A 14,895-nucleotide genomic window follows, 5' to 3' on the forward strand; every position below is an offset into this window, starting at 1 on the left:
GTGGAACATGTACAAAATCTGAGTCACAAGAGAACTGAAAGATCACACCCTCTTCCATTTCTTGTAAAGGAAGAGGAGCTTAGCGGCGATGAACTTGAGGAATTCATCAAGAACCGGTACAGTAATCGTGTGAAATACGCTGCTGATCGGAGCTATTCTAGAGAAGACGATGACATTTTCCCCAATGATTGTGCACTCAAAGAGCCTACTATTTGGAGAGTTAAATGCATGGTTTGTGATTATCAAACCCTTGACTTGACATTGCTCGACTAGCATTTGTTGTGCATGTGCTGATTTGTTTAACTGCTTTCCAGGTTGGGCGTGAGCGCCAAATGGCCTTCTGCTTCATGCAAAAATTTGTTGACCTGCGAAAAATTGGTACCAAAGTGCCAATTATCACAGCATTTGCACTTGATCACATAAGAGGGTTTGTTTTTGTTGAAGCGGAGAAGGCCTGTGATGTTACAGAGGTACACAATCTGTTCCTTTTACAGCAAGAGAAAAAAAATTCATGCATACTAGAAAGAGCATGCTGGTTGACATGTAGGGCAGTGCTTATTATGCTATAGCTGTTTTGTGTAATATATTCGCACCATTCCAAATTATAAGGTGTTTTTTCTTTTCTAGATACATTCCTTTTACTATGTATCAAGACATATATCTAAGTGCACAGCAAAACTACATATATCTAGAAAAACCAAAACATCTTATAATTTGGAATGGAGAGAGTACAATGTAATATTTAAGATTAAAAAAACCTTATATTTTTTATGTGGCATAATTTAGCTTTGCTTTTCTCATTTTGTACGCAAAGTTTTACTACTTCATAGGAAAGAGAGGAACCTTTTAACGAATTTGTAAAAACTATTTTTAGTAAACAGAATGTTTTCTTTTCTATTAATATCTATATGTATATGCTTTGTATTTTGGCTGTAAAATTGCTCACTGACCATAGACATCCCATGTTACAGGCATGCAAAGGGTTTTGTAGTGTGTACGTGAGCAGAATTACTTCTGTTCCTGCAGCTGAAGTTCCTAGCTTGTTATCCAGCCGTACGAAACCATTTGTAATCTCTCGTGGTACATGGGTCCGCATGAAGAATGGAAATTATAAAGGTGATCTGGCACAGGTATGGTATAATGTGTTTGTGCCTTTTTTCTTTTCTGGGGGCATCGTCCCTCTTCATATATTTTCATTTTCTATGTTCTTACATCACTATTTTCCTGTGACTTTTTAGGTCGTTAATGTGGATGATGGACGCAAAAAAGTGATGATAAAAATTATACCCAGAGTTGACCTCCATGCTATTTCGAAAAAATTTGTAATGCTCTTATACTCCCGCATTAAAAATGACTGTTATTGAATTGATTTGCTTTCTCTATTTATCCAAGCTACTCGAATTTATTTTGTTCCTGGCCATGATTAAGTAGGATATAGATATCTGGTATCTGGGGGACTTCTGCTTCAATCTGTGAGACATCTCTGGAATCTAGATATAGTATTGTGTTCTACAGTAGCTATAACTAGAAGCAAACCCCACGCATTGCTGCAGGAATATGAAATTAGAATACATCCAGTTGTGATTGCATGGCATGCTGATGTGGGCAACCAAAAGCATGTTAGCGGATGATGTGTCTCGCTGACGTGGGTATCATAATTGCATGCGCTAATGAGCTGTAATTGCATGTGATAGTGGACTGTTGAGGTGGACAGCTTGCATGTCGGGACAGAATGCTAGTGGGGTTCTATTTACTGAATGTATATTCCCTTGACTGATCAACTGATTATATAACTGCTTGTTTGTCAGCCCACAATATTGTTTGGCTCCCATGTGCTTGTGAGCAACCATTTGTTTCCACCTTTCTCCTTTCACAGTTCTTGTTTTGGCAGCAGCCTGATTGCTAACTACTTAACTTATCTCACGCTTTGGTCTTTGCAGGGTGGTGCAGTTTCACTAAAAGAAGCTGCAGTTCCTGCTCCACGGTTGATCAGTTCCCAAGAACTAGAGTAATTTTTCCTTACTTCTGAAGCTTCCTTGTCCTACATCCATTAAACTTTTATTTTATTTTAACAGTTGACACAGTTTTCAAAATGTCATTTGTCATGCAGGTTCTTCAGGCCTCATATTGAAATAAGGCGCGATCGTCAGATTGGTGAAGTTTTTGAAGTACTTGATGGTCTGATGTTCAAAGATGGATTTCTGTATAAAAAGGTTGCACTTAGTTCTTTGATTTATTGGGGGATACAACCGACAGAAACGGAGCTTTTGAAGTTCTCTTCTAGTCCAACCAATAGAACTTCTGCTGATGACTTGGATTGGCTCTCCGGCATGTATGGTTCTAAGAAAAGGAACCTTCCAGCAGAACAAAATATGAAGTCATCATCTTCTAAAATAAAATCCTCCAAAACATCGGACCTTAAAGCGTCAACTTCTACTGAAAATTATGATGATAACGATGAATTCAACCTTCATGATCTTGTACTCTATGGGTGAGTGTGTGTTATATGGTTTATAATCGCTGTCCACTAACTACGGATTTCATCCTTATATTTTATTTCCTAATGAGCAGGCGAAAAGATTTTGGTGTGATCATTGCTGTTGAGAAAGATGGATTTAGGGTAATAATCTTATAATGCACACTTCAATTTTGTATCCTTAATTTTGTCTAAGAAGAATGGATTCCGTGTAGATACTAAAGGGTGGTCCTGAAGGATCTGCGGTGACAGTGAGAAAGCAGGATATTAAGAAAGTCTGCGTAGATAAAATGTTTACAGCTGTTGATCATCAAAAGAAGACAATATCCATTAACGACACTGTTAATGTTGTGGAAGGGCCATTTCAGGTGAAAATTGAACTATTAATCTGACAGAAATCTGCTGTTGGTCTCTCATTTTGTAAGCAGTATGGGAATTTATGTGTTTTGTTTTTTGCTTTTATTTCAAGGAAACATTCATTTGAGATATGTTAAAAAACGTGGTGTGGATTCTTTCCCTGAGTATTGGCAATGATAGTTTTAACATTGTGCATGTAGTAGTACTGCTACTGTGCTACATTGTTCTTATCTAAGACACATTGCACTGTTATTACAGTAACATGTAGCATGCTTTTGAATTCTAACATCTTTTTTTTTTGTCTTTTTGGAGTATTCAAGAATACCATTTCTTCCATTTAGCACACTTGTTGTTTGATTAAATATATTTGCAGGGTAAGCAAGGGGTCGTTAAACACTTGTACTTGGGAATACTGTTCATTTATAATGAAAGTGAAAGTGAGAACTGTGGGTTTTTCTGTGCTCAAAGCGGGTCATGCGAAAAGATACGGAAGGGTCTGGGAAGCTCTACTACTGAAAGTTCGGTACGTAGATATGGCTATCTACTTGTCAATGAATTGAGAATGTTCTTTGTGTCACTTTGCTTTCTATGTATCAGGACTTTCCAACTCCCATGTTTTCTGAACCTACTTATGAGCGAAATGAGCATCGGGACAGTAAGTGTTTCTTGGTTTCTTCTGTAATATTTCCTGCATGTAAGTATATCGTTCTGATTTCCTTCGCAATACAGCTGAAAGGCCTTACAGGAGCACCAGAGAACAACTTTTCTCTATTGGGCAGATGCTGCGTATTAGAAAGGGTCCTTTGAAGGGCTACCTCTGTCGAGTAATTCGGATATTTCGGAATGATGTGACTGTTAAGCTAGATTCTCTACTGAAAACTGTTACAGGTTGGTTAGCTTACACTTACATATTGTTGGAGCTGTTGTTTGAACAATGACTGACTTCTCCATGTGTGCAGTACAAGCTGATCTTCTCTCAGTCCCAGCTAATAGGGGGTAAGCAACTGAAGCATGTTTTAGTTTTCTTTTCTTTGCCGCTTATGCTGTAAATCCTGTAATGCAATTGCACAATAATTATGCCAAAGCATGGTATCACTTCCATCTTAGCTTCTCATTATGTTACATGGCCTACCAGGGATAACTTGTCTGGTGCTCCAGCTAGTAAATTTGGAAGTCAAGATACATCCTTCTTTGGTAAGTGTGAGATTAATACTTCATGTACTAATTTGGAGTAGAGTTTTGGGCTTTTCGTTCTTGGATCAGTCTCTATAGTGTAAACGGGAAAGTCTCCAAATATTTTACTGCTTGCCTGCTGACTGCTGTATATTAAAAAGCCATCTGCTCCATTGAGGGACGAGTTACTTTCTTTTAATGGAAAAGCTGAATTTAGGAAGTTCATACGTTACAACATTCGAGTTCTTTGTTCTCTTGTACTGCTGGATTGATGTTTAAAATTATCGGATTTGTTACTTTCATTGATTATTAGGCTCAGAAGCTGGCAAAACTTCATGGGACAATGGGTTGCCATCGTTTGGCAGGTTTGTTTTATATACTTCACCTTTTTGCTGTTTACTCGTACATCTAGAATCCTTGTTTTTCCCTTGCGGGTGTCCACTCCCACCCACCCATTGAACCACTGGGGCGGATTTGCTACTGCACAGGTACAACAACAATAAAAGCCTTTTAGTCCCAATCAAGTTGGGGTAATCTACTGCACAGATATATCAACAATGCAAAACCAAAGCAGCCAAATTCAATCTACCATTGCAATGCTGCTGTGCTAGAAAGATTTCTGTTGATACTTTATTTCTTCCGCTAGAAATGGTCACCAATCATCAAGTTGATTCATTGGAAAATGCTGTTGGGGTATTTTTGTTTTACTCTTTATTAGCAATCTACTCCGTATATATTTAGCAGGCAAGCAATAAATTTTGATCAGAGAGTGTCCTGCAACATTTCTTCTGTTGGAATATTTTTTTGGTAGATAAATCACGAGCTCTTCCATTCATTCCAGAGGAAAAAAACACCATCCCCTTGATTTTTTTTATACCAGCATGCTTTGTCATTTGGAGCATTTTGTTCATCAGAACTTTTTGAATTGTCGTTGCAAATCTTGGTTCACGTTTGGATAAATACCATTACCATGCATTGAGAGCCAACATGTTTTTTTTTTGAATTAGGGATACATGGGGAGAGCCCGTGACTAGGGGCTCATGTTGGGTTTCAACTCTAGCCTACCCCAACTTGTTTGGGACTAAAAGGCTTTGTTGTTGTTGTATACATGGGGAGAGGAATAGACATAGGCTGGTTCTCTGGGATGAAACAACTAGTGATGTTGATTGATAGCAAATAGCGAAATACAGGCTAGAGATTAGGACTTCTTTTTATAAAACAGCCAGGCTTTGGAATTCTGCCATCACTTAGCTTTTAATCTACACTTGCATATTCTATACTTCACTAACCCATCTGGACCCGGATCCGATATCTGATACTTTGATACTCTTATATTGTTTATATTACCACAACATTATTTTTCCAGATTATGTATCACTGTACCCGTATTGCCAAACCAAAGTCCCATATTGGTGATACATAGATCCCATCTTATCTCTTCATCCCTCCTAATCTGGTAGGCGACTATACCTCATAGCTGTCATGGACCATTTGCACATCATCTTTCTTTCTTTGTGTACTGCTTGGTTTCCTAATTCTGCCTGAACTTTATCAAACAATTAGCCATGCCTTTTCCTATCTGAACTACTCTTCCTTGCTCCCTAATGTATGTCCTGTTGTCCACAACAGCCAACAATGAACCTCCTTACTCATTTGTGCTGTTGCTGGACATGCTGCTAGGGTCCTAATTCACGAAAGATGCACATAAAAAGAAGACAAGTTGTACAGGAACCCTTCATTTGAAATTTGGAATAAAGATTAGGAATAAATGTAGTCCAGGTGTACATAAAAATCAGACAAGATATACAGGAACCCTTCATTTGAGATTAGGAATAAAGTAGTCACAACCCTCTTTTTGTAGTCACATGGAGTTCTAAATTACCCGAAAAGTGAGGAACCAAATTTCTTTATTTTGTACTTATTTAAGCCTGCCTTGATTCCACATGGTTAAGAAAAGATTGTCTTTGCTTTACAATTAGTATGGATTATTTAAGATATATTTCCTTGTGCCTTTGTGATGTTTGTTTTTCACTTCCCTTGTGTGCTAGGTCTAGGATTGGTTTTGTTAACTAGAGATCTTTTCCTGGACATTTACACCTATTCCATTTTGAAGCTAAGCTCGTTTTTTAGTACTAAGCATAGCATATATATTACTTGCTACTTGCCAATATGTAGATAAGTGAGTGTAAAGGGTAAATGTCCGATCGTGGCTGTTGAATTGTCGAGGTTGTGTTAGTGAGCTGCTCTTTGAGTCTACCTTTTGCCCAAGGATGTAGTTGTCGGTTCCGTTTTAACTCCTTTCTTGTATCTGGTACAATTTCTGAACAGAACAAAGATGCTAAATTCTTTCTTATTTGTCTCATTCCTCTTACTTGGAGGAATAGATGTTCTGAACTACTCTTTATTGTTATTACATATCTTGTTATTCACCAAATTGTTTGATGGGCTGCAGTGACTCTTGGCAACCCTTTTCAAGTTCCACGGTACCAGTCCAGAATGCAGGTAATAATTAGTTATTTATTTGTGTCACCATTCTTTTTTTTGCGCCTTTATCGCAATGGTATTTTTTGTTTCATCATTTTTTAGGGAAAGGCATTATTGCATTACTAACTGTTCAGATGCTTGCTATGTGAAATCTGCCAAAAAAAAACCCTGCTTTAGTGGATCATGCCACTAGGAAAGAAACGATGGAACAACTCTATTTATTGGTGATGGTGAGGATTGAAGTAATGTGGGATTAAAAGAGGCGTGGTCTATTAATCATGATTTCTTACAAGCTTTTGAATTTCTTTTATAAAGAGTGTATACAAATGATACACTTATAACGTGGTTCAGACTTTTCTTGTGGGTTTGGTTTAGACATTTGCTGCACGTATAGCTTGCAACTTGTTGAAATAGGTGACTTTTGCATCTTTTCATTTCTGGATTCAGTAAAGGTTTATTGTAAAAACAACAACGAATCCTTACCCAAACAAATTGGGATAGGTTAGAGATGAGACCCAATAAGTGCCCACATTAACCAAAAAGTATCGCAAAATTATAAGTTAGTGATTTAATTCTACTGATACCAATGTTATGTTCAGTTGTCCATGCCCACCATTGCGAACAGACCAACGAAACCGAACATTGATGCAAAGGAAACAATAAGTCAATCCACAACTCCAAATGTAAATTAAATGTCCTACTTAGATTAGTTATACCCTCCAGAACTCGCACCATGAAAGCAGTCATCATACATGGACCTAAATTGCGAAATGGATGCTCCCGAGGCCCTGGACATACATCACGAAACGGAGGTAGTAAAAGAAATTTAGGTCGATGATCCTTGCACTATTACAGATATTGCATTTATGCTTATTAAATAGGCTAAGCGCATTTGCCAGTATTTGAGGTTTTCACAGTTTAGCTGGGTGTGAAACTTTTGCATTTTCAGGTGGAGAATCAGAAGCTGACCCATGGTGTAAGAAAACTTCTGCTGAAGATGATTCTGATCCATGGGGTAAGAAAACGGATGGTGATTCTGATCCGTGGGGTAAGGAAGCGGTATCTGCTGCTGACGGTGATTCCAATCCATGGGGTAAGGAAACAGTACCTTCTGCTGCTGGTGATTCTGATCCATGGGGTAAGAAAGTGTTGTCTTCTGCTGATGGTGATTCTGATCCATGGGGTAAGAAAGCAACATCATCAGCTGTTGAAGTTTGGAACACTAGTGCCACTCAAAAGGAAGGTTCTAGTGGCAATGCATGGGACAAACAAGCTGGAGTTGGTGGATCTGATGCTGCTGGCAGCTCCTGGGACAGAGCGGTTGTCAATAAGGAGAGTGAAAAGAGTGACAACTGGGGAGAGGCTTGCAGGGATATGGACATGGGAACTGGAGCTGACACAGACCCTTGGGGAAGCAAGGTCAAGGCAGTAGATATGGAAGGACCAAATAGCTGGGAAAAGGCTACAGTGCCTCCAGACAGTAAGCTGGAGTATGTCAGTCAAGGATGGGGCCGACCTAAGGGCAACTCAACTGAAGACCAAACAAAAGACAATGTTTCTAAAGATGTGGACAATAATGTGGCTTGGGGCAGTTCTTTGCCTGTCACTGAAGATGGTACCTGGGGCAAGTCAAAAGACAGCACTTGTGATGGAGCAGGTGGCGCAGGAGGTTGGGATGCTTCTGCTGCCAACTGGAATAAATCATCTGTTGTGGCTGATGCACAGGATGAAGTTTGGGGCAAAGGAAACTGGTCATCTGCTAAATCTGAAGAAACAAACAATGAAATTGGAAATTGGAACAAAGCCGGAGCTTCAGACCAAGCTGGTGACAGCAGTTGGGATAAACCGAAATCTTTTGGTGGTGATGGTTGGAACAAGGGTGATGATCAGAATAGCAGTTGGAACAGGCCTGGAAATTTTGGAGGTGGACGTGGCTTTGGGCGAGGACGTGGTAGGGGCCAGGAATCTGGAGATTTCAATGGCAGAAATGATCAAGGAAGTTGGAAGAATTCATGGGGTGGTGACAATGCTGAAAGGCCCTCTTGGAGGTCTGATAATCAGGTAGACAATGAAGCTGGAGATTCAGGTGGATATAGGGGAAGGGGAAGAGGAGGAAGGGGGCAATATGGAGGACGAGGGAGGGGGAGAGACAATGGTTGGAGAAATGGTGATAGAAGCGATTCTGTGTTTGGAAGGGAACAGAACAGTGGTGATGGACCAAAATGGGGCGGTGGAGGTAATTGGAACGCTACAAATCCACCAAGTAACCAGCCCTGGAGTAGCAGTGGAGGCACCAAGTCATATGGTCAAAATCAGCCTTCGACTTGGAATAATTCAGAGGATAACAAACCATCTGTAGGTCAGTAAACCTGTTTAATTTCTACCTCTAGTTTCCCTGTTAAAGTTTCAAGCGACTATTTCTAAATGGCAACTCGAACATGCTTCTCAGATTTCTTGATTTGCCTAAGGCTCAAGCTGCTTTTTTTAAATACATTTTAAATTTGTGCAATGCACAAACTGGTCATCCAAGCTGAGAGCTATCAATATTATAATCAAATAATTGACATTCTCGCCGTCCATTTTATGCTACAGAGTATTTATTTGTATTACTCTTGTGTAGGTGAACAAGGTGATCCTTGGGCAAGCAAGGTGTCTTCTACTGAAGGTGATTGAGAAGCAATCAGAGAAAAATTTTCCCCTCTCTGTTTAGTGTTTCTATCTGTAGTTTTCCTCTGAGCTTCCTAATTCACTTGCTGTCTTGGGGGCTCTTTGCAGGTAAAGAACAACAGAATGATCCTTGGTCAAGTAAGATGACTTCTGGTGGTGCTGAGGATACCAGTGGTGGCTGGGACACCAAGGCGAAAGACTCTTCCTGCAATGATGGGGGTAAGTGGGAAAATGCTGGTAGCGTTGAGCCAAGCAAATTTCTTATTCTACGTACTTGTAGATGTAGTTATTGCATAGATCTTATTCAAATTGTCATGTGTAGGTGAAGGACTACAGAATGATCCATGGGCAAACAAGATTGGTTCTAATGAAGGTACTCAAGAGACTATCTGAATGGTTGGCATTGGTCACTCAGCTGGACCATTTTAAGCTGAACAGCAGTGTTATCTGTTCTGGGTCTCTTGTCGAGCTTTTTTTTTATTTTTGTAGGTAAAGAACAAGAAAATGATCCTTGGGCCAGCAAGATGTCTTCTACTGTGGGTGCTGAAGACAAGAATGGTGGCTGGAACACGACAGCAAAGGACACTCCATCTAAGGAAAAGGCTGATGATCCCTGGAATAGTAAGGGGGGTAACGATGACAGCAAGAAAACTGACACCTGGGGTGCTGGCTCATCAGGTGGGAATCAGGAATCTTCTTGGAGCAAACCGAATTTCTCTTTGGGGGATCAGGAACCTACTTGGAACAACCCAAGGTTTGGTGATGATGACAATGGAAATAATAGAGGTGGATTTGGACGTGGAAATCGAGGCAGAGGGAGAGGAAGGAATATTGGGGATGGTGATGGATCATCATGGAATGGAGGCAATAGAAATGATGAATCAGGTGGTGGAAGGTCTGGTGAGCCATGGAACAGAAGGGATTTTGATGGTGGCAGAGGAAGTGGCAGAGGTCGCTTTGGGCGAGGTGACCGTAATCAAGACAACAACTTTGGGTCAGGAGATGGTGGCAGCTGGGGCTCTGGCAGGGGAGATGGTGGCAGCTGGGGCTCTGGCAGGGGAAATGGTGGCCGCGGTGGTTACAGGAACTGGAACGACAATAATGAAAGAAAGCCCTTCTGTCAAGGTGGTGGCTGGTCTCAGTCTTCCGACTGGAATGCCAACAAAGCTTTCTCGAAAAGCAAGCCCAGCTGGGAAGTACAAAACACCTCTGGTGGAGATGATCAGGCAGGAAAGAGTGATGCAAACAACTCCTTGAGTCAGAACAGATCTCCATCTATCCTGGGTCAGCCAAGCGGTTCGAAAAGCAAGCCCAGCTGGGAAGCGCAAAACACCTCTGGTGGAGATGAACAGGCCGGAAAGAGTGATGCAAACAACTCCTGGAGTCAGAACAGATCATCTCCATCTATCCTGGGTCAGCCAAGTGGTGATGCTAACAAGTCAAGCCCTTGGGGCGCTCCCAGTGGAGGAGCTGGCAGTGGAGGTTCTTGGGGAAAGAGCAACGAGGATAACTGGAACTCATCGGGAGGATCAGCCAAAGAGAAGCCTTCATGGCGTGGTGGGTCAGAAGCTCCTCCCAAGAAAGAGGTCGATCCATGGGGCAAAGGTGGCCAGGGGAGCGGGAGCCAAGGAGGGGGTGGTGGCAGTTCCTGGGATAAAGCGGCAGATGGTGCATGGAACGGCAACAAGGGTACTGATACTGGCAGTGGTGGATGGTAAAAACTTTCGCCAAAATAAGCTTGCGCCTTATTGGCGTTGACTAATGTAAATAATGTGACCGTGCTGTGTGAACTGTGTCGGTGCGTGTGTCTAGTTCGAATCAGTTATTTTGGCTATGCGTACTCTAAACTAAAAGAACATGGCTTGTGACCAGTTAAATGTTACCTAGTGCTGGCAGTAATTAGATGCCTTTGCTCCATCCTGTTTGAGGATACGTGCTGGTTTTGTTGTAACGTTTTTAAGCCGGTAACTGAATCTACTCTTATCATCGCCAGATTCTGATCTTGGGTTATCCACCCTACGGGTCTAGCTTTGCATAGCGTATGCCGTAAGTGCCGGAAACAGCGATCCTAAAAATGCTAGCGCAGAGTATTTCACCCAACTTATGAAGTCTTCCTGTGCATGGTCTGGAGTCGTCTTCATCAATATCTCAAAATCAAAACGAACAAGAACGAAGGGTTACAGAATGCATCGATCAGAAACTCATTTGTTTACGCATTCCCAATTCCTAATCCTACGTGCTAACAGATGTAGCACCATTTGTTTGTGTTGGATAAAATTGTCTAGCTAACAGAAACAGAGCCGTGTTTCTCATTGCACGGTGCAGCAGCAGCCATGGCGCTCATGTTAGATTGATCTCCTGACCAATAAGCCCAACGGCCTATTGGACCTTGGTCTCGCGCCCTGATCGGGGGCGTCCAATCCTACATGGTTGGTGGGCCCCCGTCGCACTGCGCTATATAAAGAGGTGGGGGCCGGCGGCTCAAAGTACGAGGTTCGTCGTGAGCCGCAAACCCCACCGACAAACCCTAGACCGATCTCGAGAGGGCGCGCAGCCAGCGACGGGAAGCTCCGCTGATTCTCGCCGTCGTCACTGCTACGCCCGACCGCACTGCATCGACGTCCGTGCAACCTCTACTCCACCCGTCGCTGCCCGTGTGCTGCCTCCATCACCGAACCCGCGATGGCTAGCACAACCGCGACATCATCTGGAGGCTCAGGTTCATTACCAGCCCTCTCTCCCCTATCTCCCTCTCGGTGTAGTGTTATAGGTCTAAATGTGCATGTGTTTCATGGATCTATGAGTTCATCCGCCTAGATCTACTCTAGTCGATCCAAAGAAAGTTAACAATGGTACCAGAGCCTACTAGCACGTAGATCTAGAACGGGTACCGATTAGAAAAGGAAAAGTTGATTAGATCCAGTGTGGATCTAAGCAGAAAAGGGGTCACCCGACGTTCGGTTGAACCCTAACTCGATCCGTCGGATCTGAGAAAAGAAGAAGGGCTCGTTTTTCATGCAAAGAACGAACCCTAAAACCCGAAGGTGATTCGGGGAAAAGAAAACAGTGCCGTCTCCAACCCATACCCTAACCCGCTCGGTGATTGGCTGAGAAGGGGAAAAGAACCGATTTCAAATCGGTAAAGCAAACCCTAACCCTAATATGAAAATCGGGCCAAATCCGAATCAAAGAAATAGAAAGGGGAAAGAAAAGGAAGAGGGTGGCTCGGCACGGCTCACCTCACCGTCGTGCACGCCGCCGCGCGGGGAAAAGAAAGGGCCGGCCGGGGGTGATCTGCTCGCCGGAACGGCCACTAGGGCGCCGCGACCAGGCCGCTCGACGGCGGCGCGTTCACCCACTGGGGAGCGCGCACGCCGGCGAAGGGGCCGGAGACGGCGCCGGGGCTTGCTGAGCTCTCTCGCCGTCGAAGCTCCTCGCTCGGTTTCTGCTGCGGCGGGACTGAGTGGAGAGGAGAGAGGGGCGAAGAGAGAGAGAGAGAGAGTGAAGCCGAATGATGCTAGGTCAAGGGCGCCGCGCCGGTCGCTGGGGTTTTGATCTCGCGACGCGCGCGGGCAGCCGTCGGATGGAGATGGACGGCCACGGGCGACTGGGCCAGCGCCGCAGCCCAGGCGGGATAGGGCACAAGGCCGAAATCCCGGCCCAGGCCCAGGTTGCGGCCTGGGCGCGGGGAGAGAGCGCGCGCGGCTGGGCGCGGGGGTGCGCTGAGCGCGCGGATGGGCCGCGGCTGCTGGGCCGTTTTCGCTGGCTGCGCGCGCGCGCGTGGGCAGGCCGTGGGCCGCGCGTGTGCTGGCTGGGCCGAAATGGTCAAATGAACAGATATTGTCACAGTTTTTGTTTTCTTATTTTCCAGAAAACAGTTTGATCAATTTGAATTGATTTTTTTATGATAATTTTCTGTACAAAATTTATCCAACGATATTTTTTGTTCAGTAAATAGTAAATTTGCTTCTGGAAAATAGGAAAAAGATTATTAAATGTTAAATTTTCCGCTGCGTATTTAAAGATGTGATTTTCATTATTAAATTCGAACCAACGAGAGAATTTAATTTTGAAAAATGGATATGTTTTAAATTGATTACAATATTGTTGTTATTCTGACCAACGTTGATTAATGGCAATATTATAATGTTTTGTTATACATTAATTCTATTTCTGCCCAACGGTGATGTAGAATTAGTGTAGAAAATAATTGTATGTTTTAATTTTGACCAACGTTAAACTAAGGCATGCAATTATTGTTGTTATTTCTGTTCTCACCCTATTTGAATTATGTTTTCAGGAGGATACAACTTGATGAGTTGTATCAAAGAAATCCCCACTCTAAAAGGTGATAACTATATTGAGTGGAAGAAAAAGATAGACCTGACCTTTATCCTCGCTGAGGTGGACTGGGTTGTCACCACACCGTGCCCTAAAGAACCTGTGGCACCGGTGAGGGAGACAGATGAGACTGATGCTGCATGGCAGAACAGAGAGCGGGATTTTGCTCCCGTAAAGATGTCCTATGACCTTGAGCATAGAAAATGGATCACTGCCAACAAGAAGTGTCTGGCAGTGATAAAGAACACAATTGAGCCTGCTATTGTGGGCTCAATTCCAGACTGTGACACGGTCACAGAGTACCTAGACAGAATAAAGAGTCAGTTCACTAGCTCTTCAAAGACATATGCAACCCAGCTGATCAAGCAGCTGGTTACAAAAAGGTACTCTGGTGGCGGCAGTGGCATTAGAGAGCACATACTGAGAATGAGCAATCTGGCATCTAAGCTCAAACCAATGGATTTGGCACTCAAGGATGAGTTTCTTATTCATTTGATTTTTGCTTCTTTGCCCAAAGAATTTGACACCTTTGTTGTTAATTACAACATACAGCCTGAAAAATGGGATTTAGAAAAGCTCATTGCCATGTGTGTGCAGGAGGAGGAAAGAATAAAAGTTTCACAAGGTGGTTCTGTCAACTACCTAAAAGATAAGAAAAAGAACTATAATAACAGTTCTTCCTCCAAATCATCTGGAAAAGGTCCCATGCAACAGTCTCAGAACCAGCAATTCCCAGTGGCTAAAGACCAGTGTCTCCACTGCAAGAAGACGGGACATTATAAAAAGAATTGTCCTGATTTCTTAAAGATGATAATGAAGAATAAAGGTGAGAACATTATTACGTTCGTAAATGAATCCTTGTATGTAAAGTTTTCAAAATCTACTTGGTGGATTGATTCAGGTGCAACTATTCATGTTGCTAATTCATTACAGGGATTCCGTTCGATGAGAACTTTACAAAGAAGCGAAAGTTTCATTAAAGTAGCAAATGGAGAACAAGCAGATGTTGAAGCCGTTGGTGATCTTCCGTTAGAGCTTGCTGATGGCTTCATAATTATTCTTAGAGATGTTCTTTATGTACCTTCTTTGCAAAGAAATTTGATTAGTGTTTCAAAGTTGGACCATGATGGTTATGATTGCCATTTTGAAAATGGCAAATGTCAGATATTGTTTAATAATAAATGTATTGGTCTTGCCTTCCGACAAGACGAGCTTTATTTGTTATCACTTCGTGAAAATGTTAATTCCGTATATGATGTGAATGAAAATGTATCCTCATCGAACAATGGAAACAGAAAACGAAAGAGAGCTCAAGATGCGTTGTCGAAATTATGGCACTGTCGTTTAGGCCATATTTCGAGGGGGAGAATAGAAAGACTAGTTAAGAATGATATTCT

The 14,895-nt window shown here is 42.4% G+C and overlaps 1 protein-coding gene across 1 annotated transcript; it reads left to right on the forward strand.

Annotated features, from left to right (window-relative positions):
- Positions 1-6: 6 nt before the first annotated feature.
- On the forward strand, positions 7-11,081 carry LOC136518046 (protein RNA-directed DNA methylation 3-like; the record flags this gene model as incomplete). The annotated part of the gene is made up of 20 exons (XM_066511700.1): positions 7-231; positions 315-470; positions 972-1,130; positions 1,239-1,322; positions 1,941-2,008; positions 2,111-2,491; positions 2,572-2,620; positions 2,692-2,844; positions 3,207-3,356; positions 3,431-3,488; positions 3,563-3,721; positions 3,793-3,829; positions 3,969-4,027; positions 4,320-4,371; positions 6,459-6,508; positions 7,440-8,849; positions 9,111-9,155; positions 9,266-9,376; positions 9,480-9,530; positions 9,647-11,081. Coding segments are annotated over 20 exons (4,686 nt in total), but the record flags the coding sequence as incomplete, so codon positions are not given.
- Positions 11,082-14,895: the final 3,814 nt, after the last annotated feature.

Source organism: Miscanthus floridulus, chromosome 17 (genome assembly GCF_019320115.1).
Source record: "Miscanthus floridulus cultivar M001 chromosome 17, ASM1932011v1, whole genome shotgun sequence".
Lineage (NCBI taxonomy): Eukaryota > Viridiplantae > Streptophyta > Magnoliopsida > Poales > Poaceae > Miscanthus > Miscanthus floridulus.